The sequence below is a fragment of the Buceros rhinoceros genome, unplaced genomic scaffold (assembly GCF_000710305.1).
Source record: "Buceros rhinoceros silvestris isolate BGI_N320 unplaced genomic scaffold, ASM71030v1 scaffold16375, whole genome shotgun sequence".
NCBI classification, from domain to species: domain Eukaryota; kingdom Metazoa; phylum Chordata; class Aves; order Bucerotiformes; family Bucerotidae; genus Buceros; species Buceros rhinoceros.
In genome coordinates, this window is record NW_010411360.1 from 62,477 (window position 1) to 90,327 (window position 27,851).

General features: G+C 39.9%; 1 protein-coding gene across 1 annotated transcript in view; it reads right to left on the reverse strand.

Annotated features, from left to right (window-relative positions):
* The window catches only part of LOC104493346 (triple functional domain protein), a gene marked incomplete at its 3' end in the record, with an annotated part of 93,427 nt that overhangs the window by 62,122 nt on the left and 3,454 nt on the right, over positions 1 to 27,851 (reverse strand). The window contains exons 2-7 of the mRNA XM_010136004.1: positions 23,459 to 23,573; positions 19,961 to 20,153; positions 18,801 to 19,313; positions 15,444 to 15,566; positions 4,735 to 4,926; positions 1,270 to 1,401 (exon numbers count right to left, since the gene is read on the reverse strand). Of these exons, the coding sequence (XP_010134306.1) occupies positions 1,270 to 1,401; positions 4,735 to 4,926; positions 15,444 to 15,566; positions 18,801 to 19,313; positions 19,961 to 20,153; positions 23,459 to 23,573 (1,268 nt within the window). The remainder of the gene's footprint in view (positions 1 to 1,269; positions 1,402 to 4,734; positions 4,927 to 15,443; positions 15,567 to 18,800; positions 19,314 to 19,960; positions 20,154 to 23,458; positions 23,574 to 27,851) is intronic.

The following is a 27,851-nucleotide window of genomic DNA, read 5'->3' on the forward strand; positions in this document are numbered from 1 at the left end:
AACACAGAAAGTAACTGTTTGCTAATAGTGAAGTCAATATTCATTTGATTTCTCACTTAAAGTAAAGCTCATGAGAAAACTCAAAATTTGAAGAAAAACAACGGATACTCATCTCCGTTTAGCCTGTATCTGGGGCAAAACTCTAGCAGTTGCTCTAGCACCCGATGACCCCTCCTCAGCAGAGAAGGGGGATAGGGAAAAGGAGAGGACATCCATGGGCTGAAATGAAAATGGATTTAATGAAATCGTCAAACTAATACCAACTGCCAACACAAAGTACACGGTTATACCCAGCCCAGCCAACACACAGTGGTCACAATACAGGGGAAGTCAGTCCTTGGGAGCAGAACAGTTAAGTGATGCCTTCCAGGGATGGGGAGAAGCAGGAGGAAGAAAAGGAAAGAGGAGCCTGAGCCAGAGGACCTCATGTCCTCAGCAAATTTCCCTCTTTATAATGACTGCAATGTTTATGCTGTGGGATACACCCATGAGCCAGCTCAGGTCAGCTGCCCTGGCTGACTCAAAACTGCTGATGGCCTGCAGACCATGGGTGGCCTATGATTCTCACCCAGCAAAACCAGGACAGCATTTCAGTCATTGCTTTCTAGGCCATCTTCAGAATAAGCACTTTAAGTTGTAAATACAACTATTACAAATACTGAAAAATATCATTACTTCACTGTGTGCAGAATCCAAGATTAGAGCAGCAGCACAGGATATGCTAATCTTACAAAGGCTGACTACACAGACACACTGGCTCATTTAAGTGTCTGAGGTTCGCAGAACTAAGCATATTACCTTCTGGCTTGTCAAGTGACATCCTTCGATGGTTAAGCCTTTTTTGTGAGGCAATTTCAGAGATGGGTTTTTAAACACACACTTAAAGCAATCCATGCCAATGGAATACTTACCCAAATAACACACCGTTATCTTCCCTGCACGTGTTTGAACAATAGTATCATGCCGCTATTAAAAAGTAGTAATATGCAAATGTAAATTAAAATATACTTAGTACACTGCATGGGTTGTTTATACTAGACATGGTTCCATCTTGCCTTTTAAACTTCTTTCAAAAGATTAAGTGGAAGACTTAACACTTAACTTTTGAACAATAGTAGCAACATCCAGTATACTGAATTAAAAATGAAGCCCAGCATTTCAGTTTTCAAGTAACGCACTACACAACAAGCGATGCCGATAAATGATCCAAACTTAACATTACACTATTTTATGAAGTCAGCAACCTAAGGAAACAAACAAGACATTTACCTCAGAGTAAGCCAAGGTAATATGCTCATATATCCCTTGATGATGATGGATAGCATCTTCTAAATCTTGCAATTCTGAGGGAAGCTCCACCTCACCACACGCTTTACACCATGAGTCCACATTGCTCATATACTGCAACAGAGAAAAAATATTCTGCTTGATTTGGGGTTCTATCAAGAAGTACACACATGTTCATAATACAAGACTGGCATCTGTACCACTGAAAAGACTTTTAAAGGGGAAAAAAAAGTTTAATGGATTTCTCTCTGAACTGACCAAAATAAAACTTACATCAGAATAGAAAGAGATATTCCAGTTAACTATACTTGTGCTTGTAAGTTACATGGAACTCTCTGAGCTGTTCACAGACAGGCAAGCTTAGTTTTATGCTGGCAGCCTTCAGAACCAATTAAACTGTTGGTAATATTGATGCTTCAAGTTTATTCTTGCTCCTCTTCTGACTTTGTAGCTAAAAAAAATGTTTACTTCACCCTGCGTCTACCACTTCACACGTATGAAAGCAAATTAAGGTTTTGTCTACACAAAGAGGTAAAATACGCTACAACTTTCAAGTCCAGACCTTCAGCTCTTACCCAGCAACTCCCTGTGCAGATACTCATGGTATCATGAGGTATCACCTCATCTATTTTAAATCTTCAGAGAAAACCAAGTTACTTTGCACGGGTGTGCACACCGGTGCACACATATAAAGAATTAATGGTGAACTGTTGACTAAAACACTCCATAGTTGTCTTTTGCTGGAAAGATATCATCAAGGAGGCAAAGCAGTGTTAAGAGCACACCAAATTCACACCTCCAGTCCCCAAAGCACTAACTTCTGAATGCAGAAAAGCACTAAACTCATTTTGCAAGCTACTACAGCAGCAAGTATGTAAGGGATTTACAACCTTCCAGTGAGGGTCTCTTAGGACTAACTCCAAACTTTGAGCATGCAGCTACGTCAGCGCAGTCAAGCCTTTCAGGGGAAATTGAGGATATCGCAACACAACCTTCGGCAGACAATTCAAGTTATCTCTGAAGCTTAAGCTGTCTTGACAGACAGGAAACTGCCATCATAGCTGTATGCACAGCAGAAGTTCTGTCAACTTATTTTTGACAGCTAGGGGGCATGAATTTTATAATCTCGTTATGCTCGGAAAGGAAAGAGGAAAAAAGAATCTGTTTTTTCTAGAAGTTTGCATAGTTGTTAAACTTAGTACAGCGAAGTACATGTAGTATCTGTAAACTAAATTTGTCCTCTATTCATGTCAAGTTCAAGACTCAAAAGTTTTAAGAGACCAAGCCATTTCTCTCATTAAACATATCTTAAGCCCTAGGGCACATGCGGTCTTTGAATGAAAAAGTAATCCACAGATCATTTCTGGTACTCCATTATTTTTGAAAGCTGGGAGGAAGGGTGATAGAATACTTAATGCTAAGATACTTCTTTAATTTTCATTTCATCAAGGGACAATTTTAAAAATCTCTAACGTTAAACACTGAACATTAAAAGAAGCTCTGTGGTCCTACCTCTTCCACCAGACAGGCAGTGGTAGCTGGGTGCAGTCTTCACTGTGTCTGACAGTGGGAAGTGACACTTACCTGTCACTTGAAAGGGAACACATGCATTCAAGAAAGGTGTGTTATTTCTTCAGCTGGTTTGTTTTTTTTTTAATCATCTTTTTATGTAGGTCAAGCATCATCAGTCTCTAAAAGGGCCATTTCTCTCACTCCAAACCCTCTTCCCTTGAACTCACTCTCCACTGTTAATGAAACAGCTAAATATCACAGCCAGGTATCTTACAAAGCAACTAGGACAATCCATCACAGTAATAATAAATTGAAAACTGCAGCAGCAGCAATTAAAAAGTAAATTAATCCCAGCAGATACTGCACTGTTTTCTCTCATTCTTCTCTATCCTCCTGTTTACACTCATATTTAGTGCTGAAGGCGGTAATACTGACCCTTATCACAGTTGCCCAGCACACACACATGAAATTTACTTCCCTGATGAACATAATTTTCTTAGGAAAAAGGACAGCATTTGAGTCACAGTATACCCATCTGCTCATGTTTCACCATCTCTCTCCTACGGGTATGGCTGACGGTGCTTAAATATAAACCCAAATAACCCATGTAATTAGAAAAGCATCAATACTGCTAAGATACCATACTGTGTCTATCAAATGCTTCAAGCTGGCCCGTGGCTTTTATACTGGAAAAAATTCCTTGATCTCCTTTTTATGTGGCTTTTCTGTAAAACCTGCTAAAAATACTTAATATAGCGGCATCGGTTTATATACTTCACCTTAGTCTGCCTAAGGACAGTTAAACTCATGTCACCACTCACGTAATGAAAAGCTGTGTGTATTTGCATCTTAATACATTCACATTTTTAATTTCCAGACATTTATGAAGATGAGTATCTGTAGAGTAGAGATCAGGAAAAAAAACTTGTTAAAATAAAGTGTGCTGCCTCTCTCTTGTTTCTGCAGTTATCACCTCCCAAGTGGTTCCTTCATTTATTCCAAATTAAAGTTATATCAGACATGAGACCTTTTCTTGGATCCAATTTAGCAAGGCAAATGGAAAGAAAAGTATCTACAGCAGCCATACAGCACACCAGAGCTTCAGTCAGCCATAACCATCCAAGAACCTCTGCTCTCCAAATTCAGAGATGTACAGGGCAGACAGTCTATAATATCAGTGGGTGACTCAACAGCACACACATAGCAACTCCTTCAGAACTGAATTCCCTTGAGGGGAAAACATGCTTTCACCATCAAGACTATTAACTTGGGGATATTTATTCCTATTTCTCCTACATATACCTCTTTTCTGGCAGTTACATACGGTTAATGACTTAATTAAAATAATTGGTATAGGCCTAAAGCTAAAATTTTTGTTTAATATAGAAGGAATCTCTTATGGGATACTAAGCAAACATCTCCCACCACAATTTCAGATTCAGAAGACAGTTAATTAACTTCTCAACTTCCAGGCCAGTTCAACTTCACTTTCTATAAGCAATTACTGTAAGTTAAATCTTGACACTCAAGGACTGATTGGGATGGAGTGCTGAGGACAACAGAACAAGCAATGATTTCTGGAAAGGCATTATAATGGTACTGACTATAACAATATTTTCTTTTGTTTCTTTCAACTTAAAAGCTTCATACAGTTAAGCATTCATACTAATTTCATTTTGGTTACTATAGCTAATGTGTCTAACTTTCATCTTGCACTGATATAGGCAAGGCATTCTCGGAGAATTTAAGGGCGGTGGGCAGTTCTGAGGAGACCAAGTTTTTGCCTAAGTACCAGCTGAAATTGGCAGAAATGAATTGGCTTTCTCGCTGACCTTTTCAATCACTCTCTTGTACTTCTTCCTAAATCAAGCACAAATAGCACAACTCACCATTCCAGCAGAGAAATTTTTGTTGGTGCCCTCCCCGTTCACTAACCTGTTCAGCTTTCTGATGAAAGATCGAGGACATATCCAGTAACGTGCTACGTTCATCCAAGGCTGCAGCAAACGCCTTCCATTCTTGCTCTAACTGACTAGCGATCTGTTTTATTTGCTGTGAAGCATAATGTCCAGACTCAACCAAGCGACTTGCTACTGACATGATGCGGTTTATGTTTACATACACGTTCTGTGGAGAAGGAAAAAATTAGTGGAAGTTAGCAGACCACTTAAATATAGAGGTATACCATAAAATTCTTCTTTATTACAGTACTGCTTAATAGAATGGTTTTATTGGCCAAGTTTGTGCATGCCTAACTTTGGAATCTAGGTGTAAAATGTAACAATCTATCTGTATTATTGACAAAGAGAGGACAACATGAAATGGTATTAACTGTCAGCTTAAACAAAGTCATATTATATCAAGACCCATTATTACAATGAAGAGGAAAAGCTAACCATGGTTTGCAACAGCCTCAACAAGACATTCAGACACACACAGTATTGGAAAATCAAAGTATAATTAGTAACTGCTTGATCTATCCATGGTATGCATGCGTGTAACATCACTTCACAAACCCTTACATCAACTTCTGAAAGTATTTCTACTTTTTAAGTAACAAAATACAGAACTCTGAGTTCTAAGGAGTTCAACGGAGTTCAACAGTTTTAGATTTTATTTTCCTGCCATTATGTTGCCTCAGAGCTAGCACTGAAAACTAGACAAATAAGGTAAAAAATCAGGAAGATTCTCTAGCATACTGGGCATTACTCATGGTGGCTCTTAGTCACTCTAATTTTCAATCAAAAGTTTCTGTTTTCCGCAAAGCCAGAAACAAGGACGATTTCATCACCAAAAGCAGCTCTTCTAGAGCTACATGTATGTAATGCTGAGCTGACACTTCTTTCAACTGGGCTGACTCTCATACATCTGGAATTAAGTTCTTAGAATCACAGGATTGTTGAGGCTGGAGATCATCTAGTCCAATCCTCCTGCTCAAAGTAGGTTCAATCAGAGCAGGTTGCACAGGGTCATATCCAGCAGGGTTTTGAGAATCTCTGAGGATGGAGGGACCACAATCTCTGAGCAACCTGTTCCAGTGGTTTTTATGTTTAAATGGAATTTCTTGTATTTCAACTTATCCCATTACCTCTTGTTCTGTTACTGGATACCACGAAGAGAAGTCTGGTTCTGCCTTCACTCCCTCACATCAGATATTTATATAATTTTATATATGTAAGATCCTTCATCATTCCTTTATCTTGGGTAACCAATCCCAGCTCTCTCAACCTCTTCTTGTTCAACACAAGCATACCACACAAGGTACTTCAGAGAAGAACCTGCTCACGGTGATTTCCCAAAAAGGGAACGAGAGCTTTCCACACAATGCTGTCCTGTAGCACAACCTAATTTGTGTGTGTACACTTGAAGCAGCCCCAGTTCAGCCCTGTTTTGTTGATTACAACCCTTTTGTTCCCATCACAGCAGACCCTTTGCTTGCCAACCCACTCCAACTGCTTCTCATTTGATTGTTGGTGGTCTTCTCCCTCTCCCATCATTCTTACCCTAAAGCTCTTCTTATCAGGTTGTCCAGTCTGCTGACTAAGATACTTTTGCCCCATTTAGTAGAATAACAGTCCTTGATCCTCAGAGAGAGGGTCACATGGCTGTAGAAACAAAAACCCTGTTGCCAACATCAGATGTGTAAACAGTTGTTGACCTGCAAGTTCCATCTCCCCTCTCAACAGCAGGACTGAGAACAAAACCATCCAGGCTCCCATGCCCTCGACTATTGCCTCTGAGGCCATGTAGTCACACTTGAGACTTTGCAGGTCACCCTGCCAGCGTTGCTGATGCTCACGTGAAGAGCTGTGAAGAATGTCAAGGGCAGCAGTCTGAGGGCTGGACAAGCTCTGGCAGTCGTTCTACAACATCCCAAATCTGAGTCCCCAGCAAGCAGCAAACTTTCTCAGAGAGTAAGTCAGTTTGGCAGATGGAGGTCTCTGTTCCCTGCAGAAGAGTTTACTATCACTTGCCTCTTCCTTTTGGTGCTGCTGTGTGGCTCAGACACAGATGGCGCAGATGCTTTATGTGACAGCTCCCAGCTCCTCATCAGCCATGAAGGCCAGTGAACCTATTCTGTAGCTGTAAATCTTCAGGTGGAGCAGAAACCTTCCTCCTAGTGCCAGAAGCCATCGTCTTCCAACCTCTGGCATCATGGGAGTCTCCACTTGCCAAACAGAGAGGCATAGACCCTGCCTGACCCTTCTCCCTTCAGTGCAATTGGTAGTTTGGGTTTGTGAAGCTGCAGAGTGTTGGAAAAGATCTGGTCAATCTCTTTCTCATTATCTCTGATGCTGGGCAGATTGCTGACCTCCTCCTGCAGCTCCTTTCTTACCTGGTGACACAGATCTTAATAACTCAGTCCTCCTATGGCAAGGAAATCATCTCCTGCTGCCCCAGCCTTGGCAAGGAGCCACAGGCATTCCCTGCAGCCCCAGAACTGCAGAGTTACATCCTTGTTCTGGAGCTCCCTCTGGGTTGAGGCTTCACATATTACAGGAATAGTTGTTCCAGCAGTAGGTAAAGACTGTACCCTGGGGCACACGACCACCACTGCCGAGGACTTGGATGCTGTTCTGAGCAGAGTTGCTGACCCTTTCTACAGGAACTGCAGCACAAAGTCCCATGTCCATTGGCTGCTTCTGTTAGCTGCACTTTTTCTTGCCTATATCCTGAAGATTTACATGCGAGGCCAGAGTGCCGAACACTATCACACAGAAGGGTTGGGAAGAAAACAATGAACACCATCAAAATCTCAACTTTCTGCAGTAAAATTTTTTCCCTCTTGTCCACGCAGTGATTTCTAGAATCCCAGCATGCGGGAAATGCCATGGGGCCATTAGCTACCTGTCACCTGCAGCACTGCAACCCTCCCAATCAGGGGTTGACGAACTGAGTCAAGTGAGCCGGGGCACAGAACCTGAGGAGAAACCATTACCTGCTGGCCATGGGCCACTGCCCAGAGCTGACAATGGCTTGAACAAGAGTTGCAGTTCCTCCAGGCTTCACTGGGCTGACTGAGATGAGTGGTAACTGACAGAGGTCTCTATTAACTTTATGCATATGAGCACAGTCACGTCATGTTACCTGTTCTTCCTTCCTGCACAATATTACCTTTTCATTTTTTAGGTTATCCCACACATCTATGCCCTCCTCTTAAGCACAGCTGAACAACTGGAAGAGAACAAAACTGCTACTTCCAACAAATCTCAAGAGACTGAAGAACATTTAAGCCTATTAAAGTGTATGTACCATAAATAGGATACTGCTAGATGAACCCACAAAGCCATTACATTGTCTTTAGTGGTGTGAAAGAGACAAGTGTCAAAAGAGAAAGCTATATTAAACGGCCATTTGAACTGTTTGTGTATCATAATAAAGGGATTTTGGAAATTCTGGAACATCAGTTAGATATGAAGGACAGGACACTACACATGTGAAGTTAAACAAATCAATACTGAGCTGTGGTTAAAATGCATTCATTTTTCCACGGCGATTTGGCTTCACAAGTGTGGAAGAACACCCCCTGTAGCAGTATGACTATGAATTAATATGCTGACAGTTGAACACTTTCCAAGCTATGTATACCACATTCTTTTCCTCAAAAAAAAAAAAGCAACCACCCAACAACCCTTATAATAATCTCTACCTTTTTTTCCCCCCCTCAATATCACATCCCTCACTATCTGACATATCTATTAAAGGTTTAAGTTTCAGTATTTTAGAATGCAATGACCCAAGAGAGACAGATTTAAAGAGGAAAAGAATCTCAAATAGCAACTCACTATGACTGAGCAGTCCTTGAAGATTAACAAATTTTGTTCCATTTTCTAGAAGGACAGACTGGTCCAAAATCATCATTATATGAAAAATGCATATTTTGTGCACTGCTTGAGAAGCATGGCTCCAAGTAAGTTGGTGCTCATTCACCAGGGACTGTCATCCCTTGCACGGATTTATATCCTGGTTTTAGTCACAGAAGCAACAGCTATCAGGTAGTAACTTTTGAAGACTTATTCAGTCATCTCATTTACATCACGTGAATCTTCGTGAAACATCTGCAATTTCTAAAAGTGTATTAATTGTCTGAAAAGCGAAAGGCTAAAGTTTAACTGCATTTGTTTCACTGTGTTACACATGACTACTGTAACAAACCTAAAATGGGAACAATTCAAGTTACCACACTATAGTATGTTCAGTAAGTACATGAATGTACTTAGATTACTTTCTCTCACAATGCTCTTTAGCCAGAAGCTGAAAAGACACCTTCCAATATCTGAAAATCTCCTCGTTGCAGAATACTCCCTAAAGGGAGCAGACATATAAAAAAGTATTGCTCAGCAAGGGAACACAGATCAGTAGCCTAACACAAGCTGTACTGCACCGTGTCATTCTTTGGTGTGTGCCTGAAAGGCAAGTACACAGAGGAAAATACAGGTGACAGCCTGCCAGCTGAACTGAACTTTCATCACACTCAATACAAAATAAAGCTGGCAGATGCCCTGAAGGCTCTATTTTATTTCCTGATTTCTCAGACCCATTTAGAAAATGCTTGTTTAGCTCTAAGATTTCAAACAGTCGTTTTTTGGCAGAGCCTACTGAGCATTCACTTCAGTGACATGCGCCATAAACTGACACCTCTATATAGATTGCAGTGAGTTTGAACTATTCATCTGTGATGGAAATATTTTAACAATGGAATAGCATTAATGTATGAAATAACGTCTGCTTTAGTGATTTAAATGTTTTCTAACATCTCTTCTATTCCCACTCTTGCAGCAACAGTAAAACTCTCAGTTTGGGAATCCAAACTTCAAAGATGAGGGCTGCAGAACAACTAAAGGTATCAGCTGATCTCCGCCCTTGGAAAAAAAGTAAACTCAGCAATATCCAGACTTCAGTTAAGAAAAATGTTTTACCTGTTCTTCAGGTTAAACTGTTCAGCTACAAGGATCCTCCAAAGATCCTCAGGTAACTATTTAACTATTGCTATCAGCACTGGAACAAGTGAAATACAATTTCATTCTAGCTTTCTTCAAATCTATCTCTTTTCTCTACATTTTTCAGGGTGGACCTGGCGAATCTTATTGCAATACTATATAGTCCAACACTACCTTCTTTTCTCTCTTATTTTTCACTTTACTTTCTCATAGTAAATGCCCATGTCTTAGACATCTCCTCACAGCCATGTCATTTTCATCTGAATGTTCACAAAACACCCACCAACCGCCCCCCCCCCCCAAACCAGACACGTCCCCCCCATCCCAAGACAGAAGAGCTAGCTTACTACCGTGCACTAATCTGCACAAGATCTTCTGCGAAAAATCTGCATTTCAAAGCAATCTGAGAAAGAATGCACAATTCACAACCTGTCATCTTGCTCTCATTTGCTCAGAGGACCCAGGGCAGTCTAGAACTCACATGGTGCTTAAGTTTATCTTGAGCAACAACTCTCTATGGTTATAAAAATATATATTTAACATAAAAAGAATCTCAAGAGTTAAATATATCAGTAGTACAAAGGAAGAGGAAAAAGTCACACTAGCTGTCAGCTAAGCTGTTTTTTACCTCACCTGACCTTCTTAATGTTTTCATTTGTACCAATCCCTTTGGCTGGGTCTGAGCAAGCCAAGTCCTAACTCTGTAAATCCAGTGATATTCAAGCATTGTACTCATACTTTTATATTAACCTCCCAAAATTCTCACCAGTGCTCATCTCTGGCACTCTATTTTTGGATTACATTAATTATTTAATTACTACCTTGATAAAGTGGTTTAGTATATGCAAACGCTCTGTTCTGAGAACAGCAATAAACTTAGCAATATGCTTACAATTAACACAGGACTTTTGGGATTATTCATAATAAATGTAGTTTCTACTGATGGTCCTTTCAGTCACAAGACAAGAAGTAGTCACAGCACACCCTTTAACAGTGGCCAGTGTCACCTTTCTCCAAAGAAAGTTTCATTTTGCGTTCATCATTTTCCAACCATTTTGACCCAGCGCAGCGAGAGACACAGTTAAGCTGTAATAAAAGCAAGGCCACTTATCCACCAAGAAGAGTAGAAGAAAACATTCAAATAGATTACATCGTCCTCTCCCATATTTCATATGACTCCTTTAGTGTCCCAGGAGGTATATGGAAAATGGCTAGAAAAAGAAAAGTGGACAGACACAGTATCAGCCTCTTCCCATCTTGCTTGCAAAACTGACTAATCGTATAATCATGAGTAATTTTTTTTTTTGCAGTTCAAAAACTCAAAGAATTTTTGCATTTGCAACTCCTATGATCCCTTATTTGCAAGTTTCTCCCTTAAAAGGTACTAAAAACGTCTCTTGAGAAGTGAAGCACTGGTTTAGTCACACAAAGAGGAACTTCAAGCTGAAAACTAAGTATTGCTTAACTCAAATCTCAGGACTTGACAACAGCAGTTTGCTGTTGCTGAAAGCAGTCCTTTTAAATTGCACTGAAAAAACTATCCTCATCTTCAGAGAGAAGAATCATTGTGAGTTTATTTTTCCCCACAGTTACGGAATGTGGATCTACTTGCCCTATAAAGACACAGCCTTCGAATTCAGTAACAGCAGGTCACATACCTACAGCTGCATGCAGGAACTATCTTTCGGACAACAGCCTTTTTAGCCACGTCAACCTGTGTATTAAGCAATGGTAACCAAATGTATGTCCATCTTCAATGCTGATCAATGCACCTCTCCAGCTTTTCCCTGGGACAGCCTCACTGGAATGAGAACAGTCTGTGTACTAAGCTTAAGGCCTTCAAGGTCTTATTCCTGTTACCTTGAAGTGCAATCACATGAGTGTACAACATAATGAATACATAAGATTCCTAGACATATAACTTGCTAATAAAACTGCTGAAGGTACAGTTACATCTCCCCTCCACCTGCAAATGTATTCTTCACCTTTTGTTTCACAACATTTGGTTTAAATTTCCAGCTACTTTGTGCTGTAACACTGAAAATCAGCTTCTAAAAATAGCAGAAAGCCATTACAGGGAAAAAAAAAGAAATATTCAGCAAATCCTCTTTGTTCTTGATGTAACTAATTCCTGTTCATGACAGGAACTAAGTAGCTTTCAAAACAGTTTACATTCAGGTGTCTTACTGCAGACCGGAAGACCAGATTAAAATGATGGTATCTGGTCCAAAGGCCATCACTTTCTCACCTGAGTTTGGCATAAAGCAGCTGCAGAAGTTACCCTCCTGAACCTCTCGGAAAACCAAGCTGCTACTTGGGAAGGAAGGGAAGATGGGAAAGACAGCTACTGACAGAGGGCAGCACATGCTGCGAAGGGAGCATGTGCCCTGTGGCAACCACAATGCATTGGGAAAAGCAGCTGCAACATCAGTTATCAGGGTTATGCTGTGAGCAAGTGCAAGAGGTTGCATTTAGCTGCTTGGGCAGCATTTATCCTTTGAACAGCCCTTCCCCACCTAAAGTGAGACTAAGGAAACTGCCTGGAAAGCAAGATCTGTTAAGGTCCAAGGAGGGACATAATGAAAAGTTTTCAAAATCTCCTGCATATAACAAACTTTACACATAATTGACAATCTTCCTTCCTCTACCCCATCCAATTGAATAAATTTGCATGGTTGTAGATGGGTTAAAAGTTAAATTCCATCTCTAGCGCTAGAGCATTCACACAAGAGATGTCAAATCAATTCTGATTACTGAAGAGAGACACTCACAGTGTACAAAGAGTAGCTTGTTAAGCACAGAGCGTACGTGAAGAGTGGTCAGGAAGAAGCTGAACATGGTTGCAGAAGTTAAGATTGCCCAACATTTTTCCAGCTAATGAAAAACTAGGCCTGCCAAAACGTAATCAGTGCATTTCACTTTTATGTCACATTCAGTTTAATCTTTCCCCCCAATCTCCTTGTAAAGCTTTTGCCATTTGACCGAATAAATCCCAGATCTGAATGCTGCTTAAATCAAAACCAGAAACTGATCATTCTGAATTTGTGTTTTCCTATTCTGTGCCAAAGAACCACTTTTGAGGGGGCTACGCTACAGAAACACACCAAAACCCTACAAGTTTATTTTGCTCATTTTGAATATTTGGACTGTTTAATTTGCCCCAAATTTAAGCTGCTTCTTGCACGCTTCAAGAAAGCATTGTACAGGCTGATAAAAAGTCCTCACTAATTAATGCATCTGACTACTACAGGCAAAACAGCGATTAACAGCAAAAGACTAACAACAAAAACAGAGCAGGAGGGATTATGCTACATTGCTTAAGTGTTTCCTACTGTTGATAGCATTTGAATAGTATGGAAGTAAGGGGGGTAAAAAAAGGTCATCCGATAATGAAGAAAAAAGGACAACGGTGGCTAATACCAGGACAGGCTGACAGAAGAAGAATTTAACCTTTAGAGTACAAGCCCAAGAACTGTCTGGAAAGCCATCAAAAAATACTAAGTTCCAAAAGTTATCTCATGTCAACGACACTTACTGGCTTCCTGCAAGTTTCTTTCTGCTCTACTTCATATGCAGAGCAACGAGCAACAACAAGGTACTCCCTAAAGGAGCAATTCCCCGTCCCTATACCTTCCAAACCTCATTGTCAAAGTTACATCCATATATGATGTTACATACCTGTGTATGTTTGTGTCTGGCAGGGTTTTGGTAGAGGGGGAGGGGGCTGCTGGCTGTTGCCTGGTGGGGTTTGGCAACAGGGAAGCAGCTGCTGGTATGGCCCTTGAAAGAAGCTTCACAAAAGCTCCCCTGGCTCTAAGCTGGCTCCACCTCTGGCCAAGACTGAACCAATCAGCACCTCTGTGATATTTAAGAGGGGAAACCCGTTGAGCAACCTCCTTTTGTTTTGGTGGCAGGTGGGACAGTGAGAGCACTAACCCATGCAGACATCCAGTTTAGTGAGGAAGAAGATAGGAAGACACTGCAAAGCAGCCATTTCCCTTCGCCCTTAGCAAGATGGCAGGCTGTATCCAGGCCATGGAGAAGCCCACATGGAGCAGGGAGGTGCCTTGCAGTCCTCAGAGATCACTGATGGAGAAAGGATCCTGAAAAAGGTCATGACTCTGAAGACCACCCATGCTGGGAGACAGCTGCCTGGGGGAGATCCCCACCCTAGTTGGAGAAGTTCACAGAGGACTGTGTCCCATGGGAGGGATGCTATGCTGCCACAGGGTAGAACTGTGAGAAGTGTTTCCCTTGACGAGGAAAGAGCAGCAGAAGCAACATGGAGTGGACTGCAACTGACCGTGACCCCCATCCTCTGCCCCACCCTCTGCCGCACTGGAGAAAGAGGTAGCAAAGCCAGGCCTGGGAAAGAAGGGAGGGGTGGGAGGAAGGTGTATTTAAGGTCCTGTTGTTTTTCTCACTGTCCTACTCTGATTCAGTTGATGATTTGGAAGAGGGTTTTTGTTTAAACTAAACTGATTTTGTTTCCTTAAGTCAAGTGTGTCTTTTGCCCATTACCCTAACCAGTGAGTGAGCCCTCCCTGTTCCTTGTCCCAACCCTTTCTGTTGTATTTTCTTCTTCCACGAGTGAGAGCAGCTGCATGGTGCTTCGTTGACAGCTAGGTCTAAACCATGACAACACCTTAACTACAGTGTTTGCCAGAATTTGCTTTACTCTTTTCAAAAACTTCATATTGATTTTTATTTTTTTAAACTTTTGCAACTATAGCTGAGTTGTAAAAGAAGAAAATGTAACTTCCTACTCGTTAGGTACACCATACGCAAGAGCTGCCTTACTAGTCATTCTGTTATTTCAGCAAGACACGTAACCTAGTTAAGGTTTTTTTTTTGCCACTCTCCACAGTTAGTAGTCCTGTCCTACAAAAACATCCCTTTACACGAGTTGATTGTTTCAACCATTCTTCAATTCCCACCCTCACACTGCCAAAGACTGGTAGCACTCCTGCTTCCTTGAGCTAACAGTCAGGGACTGGATTTAGGCCCAGAGTCCCGAAGTTATTTAGATACTTCCAACCCTCCTAGAGAAAAGAACCTAAAATGTACTTGAGAATTTAGTCCCCATGTTCAAGCAGAAATTCATGAAACTGAAAATAAGCAGCTTTCACTCACTGCCAGATAAAATTAAATGTAGTCTACTGATAGCTCATCCTAAAATGATACTTGACAAAAAAATTTGTTTGTTTCAGCTCCATTCTACTGTTCCAGAAATGAGAAGTGTGTCGTCTTAAAAATACGGAAAATAATTACAAATGGCTCAGCTGTTGATCGCTACTGCTCAGAACTTTCTGTCTGAGTTGCAATCTAGTCAGAAGATCCTGAGAGCTATTAAGAACAGAGCATTCAATTCTGTATTACACAGTAGTCTGAGATTTCCTACAAGACTCAAAACAGTACTCAAACACATCCCAGGTTCTAGAATTATGGATGCTTATATTTGGTAAGTGCTGAGGCCATGTTGAATACTGACGTTTTCAAAACAGTTTTGTTGCTTAATCACAGTACCTCTGTACTTGGCTACCATTATTTTCATCCTTTGGGTTTTTATAATTTCAATGCTCAAACACAAATTTGCACTACTTGTAACAGAAGGAACGATTTATGTGTATGATTTACGGATTCTACCTTAACATAGAGCAAACAGACAATGTGTCAGTGCTGTGAAGTGAGGCCTGTTCTTACCATACAGTTCATAGCAAAGTGATTGTGCTGTGTCTGAAGCTCCATTGCGTGGGGGTGACTGGTTCCGATTTCTGTGTAGCTGTTCAGAAACAGACCTTTGTTGTGTGTGATCCAGTCAAACATCTACAAGAAAATGTTAAGGAAGAAGAAAAAAACCAATCAATTATTTGTTATAACATGAGAAATCTCTGGATACAGAATACAGAAAGAGTCTAAGGCCATGAAGATTAACACTGGTGCTCTTCCCATTGCAAGTCACTACACATTTTAACCAAATCATTGATGAAATCTGACTTCCGGGACAAAACAGCTGAGGCTGTTAAATCTTTACCATCGAAGTTCATCTCAATAAGCTACAGTAAAGCCATAACCATAAAGTCATAAACTTCATTACTACAAAGAAGTCATAGTAAACAAAAAGGCTTGAAGCACAGCCCTGACTTACCAAGCTTATGCATTCTGTAGAGTCAGCATTTTGTGATGTCAGCAGCTCAGTAATGTAGAATTAAAATCGCAACTAATGGAAATTAAATATAAATTCATTCTTGCTGATCAAGTACTTGAGGAGCAACTTTAATATTTTTAGCTCATAATTTTACAGCCAATTTGAAAACAACTTTTCTATTGCTAAACGAAGTAAAAAACTATACTTCAGCACAGTTACATGTTATCTTTTTCCAGACAAGTTTAAGAATAATCTTTAAATACGCTGGGGTTTTGTGGTTTTTGTTTGTGGTTTTTTGTTGTTGGTTTTTTTGTTTGTTTGTTTGTTTGGGGTCTAAGTATTTAATATTTAAACAAGTTTTAGGAAAGACCTTATCTGACAATAACCATCAGTGGAGGTACCTCAGTGTGTTAACAGTGGCATTGGAAGACAAAGTTTTCAAAGACCAAGCAACACAGCAAAAAGCTAAATTTTATACCACAGCCTCCCCACAATGGTCTTGAAATTTTTGCTGTATCTCAGCTCAGAAGACCCACCTACACTCTGCATAAGCTGAAAATGGTTCAGAAAAATAGGTAGCAATGAGCAGTAAGTACTCATTCGAAGATCTTTTCAAATATGCTGGCTAACAGAGCAGTATTATCAAATCCCTTGCTCCACCAAGGTACATGACAAATCAAATTATAAGTAGACCACAATATGGTGAGGACTGTAAATCAAAAAAAGTTTTAAGAGCTCAGACAACTGAGACAGCTGATCACATAGTCCTAAAATTTTCAGTTTCTTATCTACTCAAGATGTGTTTGTGTTATTCACATTTATGTGTTATTATGTGATTATTCAAAATAGACAGTGGTTCTGCTCATGACCACCTTTCTCTAAGCAGTCTGACTCTGCTGCCCTCAGATACCTACAGGCCAATTCCAATCAGATTCCTTCCCATTTCACCCCTTTTTGCCTTCTCCTGAACCAACCCAGATTTCTTGTGCAAAGACTTGTGCAAGTGCTCCAAAACAAACATTTTTCGCTATCCAGTAGCCTCTATTTTTCCAACAAAGGTCCAGCCTTTCCCATACCTAAATAAACCACTGATAAAGGAGCCCTGAGCTAGGAAATCTAATCTGACCTGAGCAGTGACATAAGAGCTGCAAGCAAATTACAGCAAGGGCCTTAATCCCGAAGTGAGTTGAGATACTACATAAATCTTCTTCTTAACCTTTTCCTACTGGTTGATGAGAGAAGAGAGTCCCAGGTATGTTAGCTGCTGTCAACCCCATTTTGAGGTATCTAATATTTCCCTCTATTTTGAATCACAGAATCATCTGGTTGGAAGAGACCTTAAAGATCATCGAGTCCAACCATTACCCCTGTACTGCCAGGGTCCCTACACCATGTCCCTCAGCACCAAATCCACATGGTTTTTAAACACTCCCAGGGATGAAAGAAAGATGTGTTAATATAATATAAACTTATTCTTGGAATCAGGATCATAGAAGATACAGACTGTAGTTTATGCAAGCATGTGGCAGGACAGAGATCAATCCTACAGGTTCAAGTATTCCACAAGGAGTTTCTTAAAGCCCAAATTACATAGGTAACTTTTAGATGAGTAAATGAAGAATGTATCTTTCAATACCACTTGAGCATCAAATATATTTTCTTCATGCTGCAATAGAAGTATTAATTATTCTTTATTAAGTGGCTGAAAGGTTACTAAAAAGCATTTTGGGCTTGAAAGAGCAATACTAGACCAACAGCTTGGTATTTTCTAAATAATTTTATAACTCTAAATTCACTTAACCAGATTTTTTTCAACTCTCTATATGCCCCTCCTATTTTTGGCTGTATGCATTCAGTAAACACTTACTTTAAATGGTACTTCTAAACAATTATTTCCTTTCTAAACACAGAAGAAAACATAAAGAGTAGTGTATAGAAAGTCCCTGAGCTGAAATGAAGGTCAGGGTAAAGGAAAGTATGGGGAAGAAAACAGAGGAAAAAGGAGGAAGAAGTATTATGTATGTTTGCTCTGCTTTTACTCTTCCCCATGCATCTGCTTACGACCACTGCTGGAGAGCAGGACACTGGTTTAACTCAGACTCTTGGTCTCAGCCAGTTCAGGCATCCTTAAATAAAATATTTTAAGAAATATGACGGACCGTAGTTACCCACTTGACTCCACAGTCTAGTTACTACTTCTCTTGGAGGAAAGTACCCACCCTTTCTTAAAGCTATCTGTTCTACAGTAACAAGTTAATAAGTGACTGCAAAATCATTGTCTACGAAAATAGATCTTATTTGAGCTCATCTAGAAGTGTACTGCCTCCTGTATTTCCCCGCCAAATTCCATGAAAATCAGGGCTTTCTCATTTCAAGGGACTGGTTAGCCCAAAACACTCCAAGATCACTCAGTCCCCCATTAACAGCATGCACTGTCAAAAGAGATGTAGCAGTTTTAAGCCTGGGACTTTAAATCCTGTAAAGCAGTTCCCCATGTCAGCCTCTTCAGACTTTGACGACTGCCTGTCAATCAAATCCCAAGGTTCACTCAAAAGGAGAATGATGTAGTCCTTAGTCATCTGTATTTATAAAGCGTACAGCATTCATCTTCACTTGATGCATGCAAAAGCATCTGTCTGGATCAAAAGTTTACCAACACAAAAGCTTAAGTCACTACTACTTAAAATTTTCTTTGGTGAGAGCCACCTGTGTTCTTGACAGCTTACAATTACTACCCCATCCCTTTTATTCCAGAAGTCAAAGAGTCACTTTTAATCAAGAAGTCCTTTACTTCTCTTTAAAAGGCTAGTGATTAAAAACAAAAATTACTATTTCCAGTTACCCTTGGTACTGCTTTCAGGTCCGTCAAGCAGCGCCCATTTATACTCCTCTCCCCCAATCCAATCCCTTACCTTTTCAGCATCCTGCTCAAACAGCCTGAGCTGAAAACATTGGTCCAATTTCAATTTCCTCACATGCCACATCTGATGCAGATGCTGCCGTGTTGAGTGCAGCCTGTCCAGCATGGTGGATACTTTGGGTAAAAGGTTCTGTAAGTCTGCATTCCCTGACCCAGAGTTCTTTTTGGGAAAGCTATCACTGCTCTGTATCCGCTGGAGCAGCTTTTGTCCTTCCACATCAAGGTCCTCGATAGGGGCCTTAATGACTTTCTTTTTTAATTGTGAATGCTCCTCTATCATATTGCGAGCACCTTCCAGGTCCTGAGGCATTTCCTTTTTTGACAAGATATCTTGCAGTTCCTCCAGTCTGGACAGCATATGGGTTGCATTGCTAATGTAGTCCTCAAAGGCAACTCTGATTTCTATCCACTCCTCATGGTTGTACTCCAAACAGCCATCAAATTCTGGGGTTAGCTGAGAAGGATCAACTACTTTGGTAAGGCCTTCCAGAGACACCATATTTGTCTAAAAAATAAAAATGGAAATAAAAATGCTGTTACTGAAGTGAGTTCGAAATTTTCTTTTAAGTTTTTGTCTTTGTAAGAGTTCACCATTTTTGCTTATGAAGTCCATGTGGCTTAACTTTCCCTATACACTTCTTTTCAAATATCAGTTCTGATCAGCCTCATGTCTTGCACGTATTTCCCCAAATCCGAGAAGTATTTTTTCTTTCTTCCTTACCTCCCCACAGTTAAGGGGAAAACAGCAGCACTCTTTTGACTACTACTTTGATTAAGTTTTGACTTTGTGTATTGTAAAGCAGGAGGTGGATAACAGCGAGTTGGCTGCTTTCCTCTGGATGCTGCTGGTATCACGACTACCACAATGCAGACAAAGACAACAAACAGATGAGATCTAACTTTTTACCATTAGGGGTAAGACCCTAATCCCATCTTTCTCACACTCAGAAAAATAGTATAAATGACAACATGCACAACTACCTAGACTAAGCATAGGAAGAAAAGCACACTCCCTCTAGCACCACTGGCCTAATGCATCCCTCCTCTCATCTAGAGCATAATTTATTTGAGAGTTTTCAAAATGATGATCAGCAGTGAGCACACTTAAAACCATAAAATAAATGTAAATTTGTAAACCATAGGGGAAATTACCTCAAACTCGAACTTAGAACTGCCAAAGTTAGTCCTCTGTTTCTGCCAGAAATTGTCTGGCTTGATTATCAGTGCAACATGAATACAACATGGAAAGGATTCCTGTAAAATCTTCAGCAGAGGCTTTATGGAGTCCCATTTTGACCCCCGCATATCTACAATGACGGTGAATCCTCGTTTACACACTTCCTCACTGTAGAATAAAGAAAAAAGGGTTATCAACCAAGTGTTACAACTTCAACACAGCACTCTACTGCACCACGCTGCCTACTGAATGTGGTCTCCTAAACTAACTGTAACACCCTAGGGTCTCACTTTTGACTAGCTGATACATTCAGCGGATCTCAGGAACGTCTCAGGAAGCTTCTCTCACTCCTCTGCCAAACAGCTTGTGGGCGACAGCTTTATACCTGTTGCTGATTTGATAATCTGCCTTTATCTCCTTTTCATTTTCATTGTTTATATTCAAAATGATTCATCTTTCAGTGTTGTTCCTCCTTCACCTTACACACACATTAACTAAAGCCGCAATGTAATTCATTTACAAGTGACTCTTCAGAACACACACACACGCACTTTACTGAAGACAATATTTATATCCTTCTAAAGACTGAGGGGATCTTACAAAAGATAGAAGGTGGCTACTGTTCTTACCTACCGCTTTAGCAACTTTTTTAAATTTTCAAATTTAGTCCCATATTATCTGACAGAGTCTGTACAGGGAAAAAACCAAACTGACAATTCCTTTTGTACCAGGAATGACATGTGGATAGTCAACGGATAAGAAAGCATATTATGGCTGTGAAGAAAACCTCATCCACCTGTTTCAACAAAATTTGAGTTCTGCTGTCCAAAAGTCAACAGACCTCACACCCAAATTCTCTCACAATTCTTCTGAGATTGGCAGATTTAATTTCTTCACATCAATACCTTTTGTACACTTAGTGCTTGCCACTGATCAAAAGCATCAATCTCCACCAACACTAAAAGTTTTGATTTTGTTCCAGTAGAATTTGCTACGTGACCTTGTTAATGTGAAAAAGGAAAAACCAACGCATCATAACCAATGGACTATCAAAAGGGACCAAATGTCCATTGTTTGAGTACATGAGTCCCTTTCAGGATTGTGACTCATGTAAATGCAATTCTGGAGTTCATTGTGGTAAGGTTTCAGAGTGTCCAAGCTGTGTAAAAGCTTCCCCACTCTCTCATTGGCCACACTGTAGAAAGATCAGTTATGACTGATACAGAAGAGCTTCTGAACGAAGTAGTGATACAGGTTCCTTAGAATAGAAGTTCCTTTAAAGTTTAAAGTTCAAAAAAAAAAAAAACAACAAAACAAACCACCAGTTAAAAAACTTTATCAAGATGAATGCTGGCTGTCGCACCTGCCCATAGGTATGCCAGTAACAGCAACAGTAGCAGGAAAATACATTAACATCGACTATTCTGGAATACATGTAAGCTACAATATACAATTTTCTGACCATGGTGAAAATGTTTTCTAACAGTCTCACAGGATTAAAGGACAAAAATCTTTTTAAAGATACAAGCATTTCATTACTGAAAGGCTGTATGCTATTATACAAGTGCTGCCCAGTCCATCCCTATACTACTACACAAACTGAGCATCGCATTAGGAGAAGCGCTTGCCACTAATTCACATGATGGATACATCTACTGGGGTGTACAAAGCAGCCCCTCATCATGTGATACAACGCAGATGTGTCCTCCCATCGTGTGGCCCCATTATCTGACAAAAGATTAATCCCTTTTGGCCAAGAACGACAAAAATTGTTCTAGGAGGCTTTAGCTGGCCAAGGTGATCTGTTAGGTAAACCTGAACTACACTAATACCCGGTCCAGTAAGAGTCAATGACTTAAGTTTAGCAGTATTTTTAAATCAGATAAATTGTTAAATTAGTAAAATTGTGAGACTGAATCACCTTAAACACTTAGATTTCTTGCCAATCAACTGATACCTCTCCGTTTTCAGCTATGTAAAGTAACAGACAGACCAAATGTTTGAGGCTATTTGTACCAACTGGGACTTCTTAATCAGCCAGAGTTCCACGATCAGTCCCTAAAACATGACTTGTATGAAAATGAGTCTTGCTTTTAATAAAGTTCCCTTTATTCTCAAAGGTTTGCCATGCTTATAGAGATATTAAACCTGTTCCTTCTTTAAATTTTAAATCTATCGATACCAGTTTAATACACATCTTTTGCAAGAGGACCACTGTATTTTGCCAGATTATCTCTAGAAAACTCTCTTGGGCATATTTTGATGCATATTTATCTATTAAATTCTCCAGTAAATACATCTCAAACATTCAAATATGAAGTCAAATTATTTCAGCAGTAAAAACCTCAAGGCGTTTTCTTGTCCTCCTTCCTCTACCTCCCCCAAAACCCCTAGTTAACTTTAAAAAAAAGTACTACATACTCCTACATTTCAAACTGAAAAAAAGACTAGAATAACTGAATTACTAACAGTTGCTCTTCAGGAAGGCCATACACACTATCAACAAGATGCCTTGAAGTTATTTTTACAAAAGCCCTTTTGTCAATCTGAAACTGACATCTGATTACACCAGGTGCAAAGAAGACTGACTATAAAATTAACACATTACAGAAACACGGAAAATACTGCATGCAGGGATGCTGTCAAAAAGACTTTTTTCAATTCCTCATGGGCAAAAATATTTGAGTACAGTCAGCATTGCTCCAGTCTGCACCAAATGCTGTCACATTCTGAAATGGACTTAAAGTCAGGGTCATACAATCATTTTTGTCCCCAAATCAGTTACTACCAGGAACAAAGTATTTTAAATATATATAATACACAACTCGAAAAAAAAAATATAAATTTTGTATATTTATGGGTGTGTATATATACATACATACATACTAGCACTGGATTTGACTTCTGACAATTTATTTCAGCAGCCCATCGTAAACCACAGCTGAGATGGCTGATAATACAACGATATCAGTACTTTCACAGCCCTCTCCACAGGTTTATCTGAGACCTGTACCAGCAATTTTACATATCTCTGCTGCTAATTCCTGTGCTTTATCAGGACACTATGACTTATCTAATACAAATAATGGTTAGAGGAGTGTTGCGCTGACCTCACTCCATGCAAGGCATATTGTCAGTGATGACCAGCATGTTTGACCTTCAGACCGCCTTTGAGTTGTATTCACAATCTTCAACGCAGTGACAGCAACGTGGCATAGCAATGCCATTTCCAAGACACAAAATACTTCCAGCTAAAGCACACCAGCTGTTCTGCCAACAGCCTTCCTTCTACAAGGCAAAGTAATTATTTAAGTCTCTTCCAAAAGGCGGTTTGAAAACAGTAGCTGACAGAAGGTGGTATGAATTTGCTCGTGATCTTAACCCATTCAGTCCTCTATCTTGTGGGTATACTGCAACATACTCCATTTATTTTGTTTTATAGCTTCAGAGCTTATCAAATGACCATCACTTACCTAGGAATACACGCTAGGTATGAAATTAGTCTTCTAAGGTCTTCTTGCCGTATTCTATCATGATTACTACGAGCTGGAAACGTTAAAATGGGACCTCCACGCTTATCTCTGCCACCTGAAAAATTAAACATGTTAGAAGAACTCCACAACATATCACCACTCTTGTTTGCAAAACTAGTATTCAAATACTTTTGGAAAAACTAAGTCCTACACTATTTCATGAATATCTAACTAAAAAAAAAAAAAGTGATTTCAAGTTAAATGCCAATACTGTCATTTAGAGACCATCTTAAAATTGAATTTTGGGACTATCAATCAGCATATTGTCACAAGTCGTAAAATGAGAAAGTATCTGTCAAAAAAAAGAAACGAAGAATAATCATAGCATTACACTTACACACTACAGTCACATTCAAGTTTGACTGGCAGTGTGACATCTCCTGCAATGGTGCTTTGTTAGGTATTTAACTTTTCAATCATTAATTGTACAGATTAAATTTAAATCTAGAGTTATGCTACTTTGTAGGCAAGTATCTAGAGGATATTCAGCATTAAATTCATTACTAGCACAGAGTTGAGGTGTACAGTATTTCACACCCAATGCATACACTAGATGAGAAGATGAGTACTATTTAAGCATTTAATTTGTATTTTTACCCTGTTCTGATGTGCAGATTCTGAACTGCCAGTTTACATGTTTAAATTTCATTAGGAAAGAAGGAAATTCAGAATCCACTTAACATGAAAGGCAAAAAAATCTGACTTGAATGGTTCCACTTAAACGCATCAATCTCATTTGTTAAATTGCATAGACTTACTGCAACTGAATGTTAAAATACAATTTTATATGCAACCCCTTGCTAGTGACCGCAAAATGTTACTACTAGTAAACACTCAGTTCAAATCAGAAGGCTGTCTTTACCAACACTTGTATAATAGCACAGACACATTCCTACAAGCAAAATTTCACATGTACGTTCTCAGACACAGATTTGTTTTCTCCTGTCCCATGGAAATGCAGAAAACCACTCTCCTCTGTCCTGAATGATTTCTCATTGTAAATCAGCTCCTTACTGTAAATCCACGTTACCAAAAAAAGTTTTAAGAAAATCCCTTACAAAGAAAGGCCAAAAGCAAATGACTAAAACCAAAACTCAAAAATTCATCACTCCCCACCACAGTCTGCATATACTTGCTAGAGACACTAAGCCTAGCTGTCAAGGTCTCCAGGGATAGTCTACACTGGACATGCTCCCCGAGAGGCACCAAATGAAATGCGGAAGAGCAAAAGCAGCTTTGCATTTCTGTCAAGCTGCAATGACGGAAACCTAAACTTGAAATTCATATTCTTATCTTCCATGACCCTCTTAAGTGGAACATGAGATTAAAACAACTGAATTGTTTTATTCTAATGGAGAGGGGTGAGTCTGGCCTTGACCACCCTGACCCACTTGCCAAGCAGAGAGCTTTGAGGATTTTTACACAGCAAGTGACAGGATGAAAACAAGGCAGAAGCCACAAGAGACAGAAAGGATAAATGACAAGATTGAGAGTCCAACAGGCCAGCTGTTCCGCTCAGGGTGATCACTGGGCTCCAGAGCTACCAAACTTCGCTTCACCTCTACTCAGCCCTCCTCAGTGCACCACGGGCCATCGGCTACAGATGTTACACTTAAGTTTCAACTGGTAAATGCTACTGATTTCAACCCCCCCAAAAAGAGCATACGATTGCTCAAGGGGGAAATTCGTCTTTAAAAAGCAGCAGCTAGCAGGGAAGTGCACATGCTGAATTGTCTTTAACACTCTCTAAGAGTTTAAAACAAATGCCTTGTTACATGCAGTCACCTCAGATCAGTCCTCTGGGCCTTTCCCACACAGCAACTCCTGTATCATGTGATTTTCCAGCACGGCAGAGGGAAGAAACCTATATTTTCTATGTCATTTCGGATATCACTTCAGTTGACTCCCAGCTCCATGTACACCACAGAGAAAACCCATTTTTCATGTATGATGCTTAAATTTTTGGCAAGTCATATCCTGAAATTTTTGTAATGTTGCAGACAAAATTTGTCACACAAGTGTCAGGTCAAGGTGAGTAATTGTTAAGAAATTAATACAACCTTGATTTTGGTGAATGTCAATATCCGGTCTTAAACCGGATATTAAAATTGTAAATATTAAGAAAAAAAGTCCCTAAGACTTGGGGTTTTTTCCATCAACTATACTGAAAGCTTTCTTAGGCTTTTTCCAATAACTAACTCTCATTTCCTTTGTTCCTGATGCTCCTGTGTCATACACAAATAGGAATGTTAAAAGCAAGAATGTATGAGGCATCAGGTGGGAATTTCCTGTCTCACAGTACTCTTTATCCAGCTCAACTCCCTATTTGTCTTGGTTTTACAAGAACATATGAAGCTACTAACTTCATCAGTGCCGATTCCCTTTTTGCCCCTTTCCTTTTATATAAAACCCCCACAGTACTGAGATATTCTCTCTATCGATGCCAAGATGTGTCACATGAGTGGCTGATCAACTCACGAGTCACCCATCATGAATCACTTCTGTCTAGCGCACATCACTAACAGCAGTCCAGTCAATGGCCTCCAAATGGCACCAAAATCCAACAGGCTGAGTAGTGCCATATGTTTCCAGGAAACGTCTTTTTACCTAGTTTCGAAGAGCTTAGGCAAAGCTGAACACCAGCCTTTTATGACATGTTTGAAAAGCAGGACAGGTTATTGAAAAAATGCTCTCCTCATGTAAGCATATGCAGAGATGTAAGAGTATCTGTACTTTAACAGGCTTCAGTTTAAATTAAAAAAAAAAAGTTGCATCCAAGACTCCGTTTTTACTGCATGGTTACATCTCTAGGAGGCTCTTCTATTTCAGGTGATGAGACAATCAATACCCAAGCAGATTATTTCCCAGTTAGGTGAAAATCTGTTTGAGAAAGCTTTTTCTCTCCACACACCACACCACCTCCCACCCTCCCTTTTTCTTTTTTGTTTGAAAACTATTCTGTCAGCAATTTTAGAAAAAAACAAAACAGGATTCACAGGGAAGCTACACCCAAGCATTTGCATTCCATGAATCAAGTTATTTTGTTCCTTTGACCAATACAAAATAAAGCAGTCCAGTCTGTCAGACTGGTTTCACGAAGGACAAGTATTTCCAATACAGAATTTACTACAGGATCAGTATGTACAGACACCACAATTCAGGATAGCTTGGTTTGCTTTGGGACTTTGCAGTTATCAACCTACATACAGCAAGATGCACTTCGCAATACTTCACACTGGTGTTTGTTCTTCTGTACTTCCTTGCATGCTGCCCTAGCATAAAAATACCTGCTTCCAGATCTGTTTCAGAATTGAATTCTCAGAGACATCTCCTCTTCTTACTCCAACTGTCATCCAATCATTCACTTTACTTTCCTTTAACAGTTTGAGCTGTTAAAACACAGCTACACTAACACATCTTAAGATACACAAGGAATACACAGATTTTAACAAGTTCAGATGACTTATCTGCGCCATAGTCCTCATTTGTACGTTGTTCGCTGTGCAAATTTTAGTTCTAAATTCATCTTTTTTTTTTCTTTAAACTACCCTGCCTGGTGCTACAGATAACAAGGATAGCAAGGAGAAAGAATTCTCTATCTACATGTTCAGATACACTGCATTATGAAAAATCCACTCAACTCTTTTGATTTACAAAAACATATCATTAATAGCTCAATAAAGGGGGCTAAACTGGATTGTCATGATGGAGGAGAAAGCAAAAGTTAATTACATCAGATCTACTGCGATTTGAAGCAGAGGAAAAGCAGCTACTGAACGTTTTTTCTAAGTGATGAACCACTCAGACTGTGTAAAGAAAGAGATTAAGGTGAGTAGATCTGTTGACTACATCCTCCTGAAAACAAATGAACAAATGAAAAGCAAAGACTGAAACAAAGCAATGCAAAATTACAGCCTAACTCAGGCTAACACAGATGGAGGAGGTACCTGCTGGAGGAGAAAAGGGAAACTCATAAATACAGTTCAACCACAACACAGTACACTTGGAGTAAAAGTGGTACCTCAGGGAGAGGTATCTGTTACCAAGAGCTTTAACTTCATTAAACCACCAAGATTTCCAATTGCATCAAAACGTCATCTCAAGAATGGCTCACGAGACACCTATGGTGGAAACAGTTGTTGCCCCTTGTCTTCTCCATGCAGCTCCTTGTAAAGAGAGTGTCTCCACACTCTTTGTAGCTGCCTTTGTATGAAATACTGTGATAAGGTACCTGAGCCTTCTCTTATCCAGGAAGAAAAGACCTAATGCCTTCATACTTTCCTCACAGGACAGGTTCTCCAGCCCTTTGATCATCTTTCGTGGCCCTTCTGCT